This window comes from Belonocnema kinseyi, chromosome 3 (genome assembly GCF_010883055.1).
Source record: "Belonocnema kinseyi isolate 2016_QV_RU_SX_M_011 chromosome 3, B_treatae_v1, whole genome shotgun sequence".
Taxonomy (NCBI): domain Eukaryota; kingdom Metazoa; phylum Arthropoda; class Insecta; order Hymenoptera; family Cynipidae; genus Belonocnema; species Belonocnema kinseyi.
The window spans coordinates 28,683,407-28,689,865 of record NC_046659.1 but is presented as its reverse complement, the minus strand read 5'-3'; the positions used below and the strand labels follow the sequence as shown (position 1 = coordinate 28,689,865).

Here is a 6,459-nt window from a genome sequence, read left to right as displayed (position 1 = left end):
TTTAGAAGTTAAAAACGGCAAGGCTTCTCAGTAGACCGTATGTGTAAAGTTTAAATCAAAAAGAAAACATGGGAAATTAGTAAATTCAGTTTATGGAAAAACGACAAAAGTTGCAATAAAACGTTGAATAACTAAATTTTTTAAAAGAATGCGCACTTTTTTTTAAACGGGACAATGGAATTTCCTCTGCTTTAATACCAATAGAAGTTAAGAATTATAATAATATACATTTATGGGAATGATATTAAATTTCAGGGATAAACTCGATTGCGAAGCACGAGATACGTGATGAGAATGTGTTCGTTAAGGCCGAAGGAGCTTCAACAAAACAGAATTCACAGTCACCAAATTACTGTTATCGATACTTTCACCTTTAGTTTTAAAAAGTATGTGCAGAAAGATCGAGCGCGTAGCGCGAGGTGAATACAATATCGAGCACGAAGCGCGAGACAAATATAATATCGAGCGCGAAGCGCGAGAACCAACAGTCGCGCGCCCTAGGCCCGCTCAAACTTGCGAGCAAAGCGAGCCGCGCGCGATGAGAATGTGTCCGCGAAGCGCGCAGATTTTAAATCTTATTTTAATAAAAAAAAATGTGCCTCTTTTTTATTTTTGTCCTGGAGGAAGGGGAATTTTGTTTTCTTTACCTTTTTGGAGAAACAAAGATGATTTTTTTTAAATTACAATAGGAACATTTTATGGTGGTTGTCCAAATTTGGTCGTTAGATTCTTGGTTTTATTTTCAGGAATTCTTCACATTAAATATTGCTAGCTCTTATAAAATATTACTTTTCATTTCAAATTGTTGATTCACACATAATACAGTTAAAAATAAGTAAATAAGACATAATAAGAATCCAAGTCAGAATCTCCATAGGAAATATCTCTCCTTATGTTCCTTCCTGATCTAGTATGAAACCGCCTTTTTCCGATGTGATGACCGAGCTAGTAGCTACGTCTGGTAAAAAGAAATTGTAATACCGAGCTGATGTAGGTGATTATCGTGCTCGTAACAATTCAAATCCTAGAGGGGAGTGTCTCGTAGAGTGCGCCTTGTTGAGTGGAGACCTCGAGGAGGCTAGTTCGTGACTGCGATCTCAGTACGTTGCAACGCGCAGACTCGTATACACGTGTTCTTCTGTGTTCGTCCGAATACGCAGGTACAAACAGTCGCGAGTGGCCTCGTTTTTTTTACGCGTCTAAGTTGTCATCCAGGTGATGAAATCATTAATGTTGTGAATAACAAGTAAACCAGTTTCAATAAGTTACGTCAAGATTCAAAATTTAGAAAATTGACCCTTGTCCTTCATAGTGATTTACGATTGTTTAGGTTCCCTGCTCTAAGAACCTTTCGCGTCCGGAGGTGCGATAGCCTTTTCGAAAGTCGAAGTATGCATTCGCGCATGATATATTTCGAAACGCCGAAGGTCGTGATTGCCTCTCGCTCCATTATTAAATTCCGTAGTGTTTTTAGGTTTTTACCCCGCGTGAGAAGCATTTGAGAGAGGGCTCTATCATGCCTATAGTCGACCTAGAAATGATCAAGAGCTGATTGATGAAAGCTTGTCATAATCTTACCCAGAGAAAAACTTTACAACGAAGTTTGTGGAGTTTGTATCGCGTGGAGGAAATAAGATGAGTTGAAAAAGACTGACGTTTTTCGATGTTCTCTGCGTTCTTCGATAAACTGGCACTACCGATAAAACTTAGCAAACACTGAAGAAGCTCGTTTCACATCGACAGAGCCTATCTCCATACATCGTTCACTGTGCACAGTAGTATCACATGCCCTTAACCGAAGTCACCGAGATCAGGTGATATGCCTGTGGTTTCAGCCTAATGCTGTTTCGAAGAGTATTAATTAAAGCAATAAAATTCTAAGTAGCTAAATGTGCAGTTCAGTCTTCCCATAGTGATAAATTTCTTTCTTTGATTGAGACATAAGGCGATAGATTATCGAATTGGCAACAGAATTTCTGTTCAAACGTTAATAAAGAACTTTTCTGGTATGAACACCGTGGGAAGAAATGGGTCTTGGGCCGAAGCTACTGTCAATGACAATCGTCTATATCGTTCAGGCAGAGAAAAAGACAAATTATGCAAGATTTGTATTAATCTTCTTAGGGCTACATAAATCGTGCCGCCAGGTTTAAAAAATTAGTAAACATTTTTAGCCTTGTTCCTGGCACCGAATGTTTAGGAAATCGACGCGTTCGGCTTGGCGAAGAAAACGCTTTACACTAACCGGAAGATAAAAGGGAAATCAGTTTGAAGAGCGACCTGTACAAAGACGTAGTCGAAGCTGAAGGGTGAGAGAAGAGCGAATGTATTTTTAGCAACAGCTTTGAGTTGCAAAAACCGGTTCTGACTCGCCAGCACATAACGCAGTACTCGTAACGAGTTGTAGCGATAGTAAGATGAGGAGGGTTGTTTAGGAAAGGCGAAGTAGGTGAGACTCGAATCCGAGATATGTAATGTTGAATGCTACTCACTCCAAGGGAGCATGCCAGATTACCTTCGAAGAAAGTGACAAGAAAATCGAAAAGCTGCGATTCTGCACTGAACCTTAATTCATGTTTCTCACCGATGTCACCATTTGGTTGTGAAATGCTTTGTTATTGCAGCACAAAGTTGAGCAGATTGCTAAGCAATCATTTTATTCTAAGTACGATATAACTTTATTAATAAAGTTTGTAAGAGCACCGAGAAATTCTGTGAAGTATTGTTTAAATTCCAGGAGCATCCGTAGAAGACGCTGACTGAATGAATTAATACACCGAGCACATATACTCTTATGTTTTCTCTGCGATAACGGTAAAATCTGTGAATAATTAAAGTGAAAAAGTTAATGTACCTGTGAGCACATAATCGATAATAAAAACATTTATACAAATATTAGAACATAACTGAGGAGCATGTGCATAATCAAAACAAATTAGATGTATATGTCTGCTTAGTTTATGCCGATCGAAAGATTTGTAACGTTAAAAGTTTTACTTTTGAACCGAAATACTGACGGTCACGAGAAAAGATGCAAAACTCATTGAGTCAATGAAGCACGTAATTCGCTTCCTTTCCAATAGTTACGTATCGAAAACATCGAAGGAAATAAGCAAACATTAAATCAAAGCAAAGATCTTTAGTGATCCGAATATTCAAGGATAGAAAATTCGGCTTTACATCAGGTGCAAACACGTGTAACGTAATGAAGAATGGCAGATCGTCAAACTATACGTAGCGTCGTCTCGACCTCGACCGATCCACGTCTGGGCCAAAAACGAGCCCTAGCTGCTCGTGCATCTAGCATGGCTTTGGCTGTGGCCTTAGTGGCTGTAGTACTCCAATCAGCAGTCACTGCTTTACCTACTTGGGGATATTTTTCAAACACTGATGGTAAGTAGGTTTAGGACTTCAAAATTTTAGAGCTTCCTGAATTCTGGAAAGTGTTAAACAATAACATGTTGTTTAAAATTACTCGGTAACTGTTGATTTTAGGTCGAATATGATAATGTGAAAAAATGTTCATAATTTTATAGTGCACAAAAAAGGTTCGAACTATTGTAGACCTATTGTCAATGGCTGCGCTATGAAATTGGATTAGCTTAATTTAATTAGCTTATTATTTTATTTCTAAACAAATAAAATAAACGAAGTGTATACACTGTCGGTACCGGTAAAAAAATTGTCGGTATCGGTAAAAAAATTACCGGTACTGACAATTTTTTTAACCGATTTATTTTAGAAAGCATATTTCTAGCAAGGTAGCGGGAGAGCGCGCATATTCAAGGAATTTCTGCAATTCATGGAATTCAAGGAATGCATGCAATTTAATGAATTCATGACATTCAAGGAATTCATGCAATCTAATTAACGTAGCGGCTAGTCTGCCGGCTTTTTTTCCTTTTCCTTTCTTTCTTACATTTTTTTTATTGTATACTGATGTATATAGATGCGCTGATTACAAACCTAAAAATGAAAACACCTGCAAATAAAACTTTAAAAAATTATGTTTTTTATTTACAAAGTTTATATACAGTATCTGTACCTGCAAGAAGCATATTTCAAATATACGAAAGGGACTTTTACGCATTTTAGAGTAAGACCATGTAATTGAGGAGTTATTTGGATAGTTTTTGGTTTTTGACGCGTTTAACGAAAATTTATATGTATAAATCAGACTTTATCGTCGATTTTCGACTCAAGAATTACTATTGACGTCTCGTGGAGGCAGAAATGAACCTCTGTGACTGGTCACAGAAATAATTTTGGTCGCACCCCTACCCCTTATGACATCTCGTGAGGGGCGGAAAGGCACCCCTGTGTCTAGTCGTAGAAATAATGTAAGGTCGACCCCTTTTCCAACGCCACGTGGGGGCGATAATGAAATTCTGTGTGTGGTGACAGAAATAATGTATGGTCGCACCCCTAACCCTTTTTCAACGCCGCATGGGGGCAGGTAGGCACCCCTGTTACTGGTCAAAGAAATAATTTACGGTCGCACCCCTACCCCTTTTCCAAAGTTACGTGGGGCGGGAATGTACCCCTGTGACTGATCACAAAAATAATGTAAGGTCACATCCCTACCCATTTTCCAACGCCACTTGAAACGGGAAGGCACCCTAGTGACAGTCACGGAAATAATGTAAGATCGTACCCCTACCATTTTACCAACCCGACGTAGGGCGGGAAGGCACCCTAGTAACTGGTCAAGGAAATAATTTAAGGTCGCACCCCTACGCCTTTTCCATTGCCACGTGGGGGCGGCAAGGCACCCTAGTGACTAAACAGAAAAGTGTTTTTAACATGAAGAATCATCTTAAATAAATAAGACCATTTTTTTAACATAAAAGGATTTTCAATATTTTGTAGTCATACAAATATGGAAGTTACCTTATGTGTAATTACTACTTGCAATTACCTAATTTAAAACAATTTTTCACTAACATAAAAAATAAAAAATGATATTAAGAATGGCATAACATGAATATTTCGAATAATTATTTATATGTTAGACTGCCTTGAATTGTTCTCAACATTTTAAAAAGTCATTCAAAATGTAAAAAAATTACCTTATAATCTTCTAAATTTTCGCAAGCATTTAAAAAAAAATTGTCATGCTCTTGATATTTCGAGATTCGTTTAAAGCTCCTAAAGTTTATTATTGACAGCTTCAAAAATTTGTATTTCTAATAATCTTCTAACGTTTAAACTATTTTTGAATCTCTTGAATTCTACTTAATTTTTCCTGAATTTACTATACATTTTATATTAAAAAGAATGTGATAATCTTACGGACTTGAAAATTTTGCTCTAAAATCTTTAACACTCTTTGCAAAAAATTGTAGGAAATCGTTTGATATTTCTAAAAAACTTTCGTAATTTCCTTTTAAAGTTGGTTATTCAAAATAAAACATCGTTTGAAATTCGCACACGAATATTAAAAAAATTATTTTTTCTAATGACGCCCTTTTCCTTATTGTTGCTTAATTCTGAAAAATGAAAAAAAGGTGCCTTTGAAATAATTCAAATTCTTCTTTGATAATTTTAAAAATCTTTTGTCATGTGTTAAAATGTTCTTAAATAATTTCTTGAAATTAATTTTTTGAAATAAAAAATTATTTTAAGTATTCCTAGGAACCTAAATTTTTTAAATTTTCGTCAAACCTTACAAAATTCTTCAAAAATCTTCACAAGTTTTAATTATTTTTTAATCGTTTAAATTTCTGAACGTCTCTTAAACTTACTTAAATTTGAAAGTACATTATTTAAACCAACATAAACTTTAAAAAAAAGTGCAACAAAATTGAACAAGAAGGCTTTAAAAGAATGACGTTCCTTAATTTTTCTAAAATGATCTAATATGGAGAAATTGCAAAAGTCTAAAAAATATTATTGGGAATTGCTTTATTTAAAGAGATAAAAATACTGCGTTTTAATTCTATAGACAAACCGTTTATTCAAATTGCAGAAGAAAGGTACGTCTAATTCATAAGAGTGAAGCAAAACGACTGTCGACTAAGGTCCTAGACTTAGGTCATAAAAATGTCCCACTCACGCCCTTTTTAAAACAGTCAGCCCTGTACTCCAGATCATGGCATTCGTCACTTCACACCAAAACCATAAAACTAAACACTTACTTCTCTATGCATTCTTAGACTCGTGAGAGGAGATTAACTTTTACTTTACAATCTCACGCATTCCAATATTCTTTCTAATACTCAACAAATATTTTACATACTTTTAACGAATTTTAGGAAACAATAAAAAATGTTTTGTGGTCTCGTTTCAATTTTCTCTTAGAATTCATTGCAAAGCAATCGTTTAAAGCCTTGCCATGAACTTTCTTTTATTCTCATGACGGCCCACAGTGGGGTGAAATCGGAAAACGAGGTTCAAAATGACATTTAGAACGCAATTATGCACCGATTTTAGAATTTTTTTTTTGAAAAATTCAGAACT

The 6,459-nt window shown here is 35.7% G+C and overlaps 1 protein-coding gene across 1 annotated transcript in view; it reads left to right on the top strand.

Moving 5' to 3' along the window:
• The first annotated feature begins 1,122 nt into the window (after positions 1-1,122).
• LOC117169598 overlaps positions 1,123-6,459 on the top strand; it is a 394,158-nt gene continuing 388,821 nt past the window's right edge. Inside the window, exon 1 of the mRNA XM_033356049.1 lies at positions 1,123-3,393. Within this exon, the coding sequence (XP_033211940.1) occupies positions 3,213-3,393 (181 nt within the window). The 5' untranslated portion in view covers positions 1,123-3,212. The remainder of the gene's footprint in view (positions 3,394-6,459) is intronic.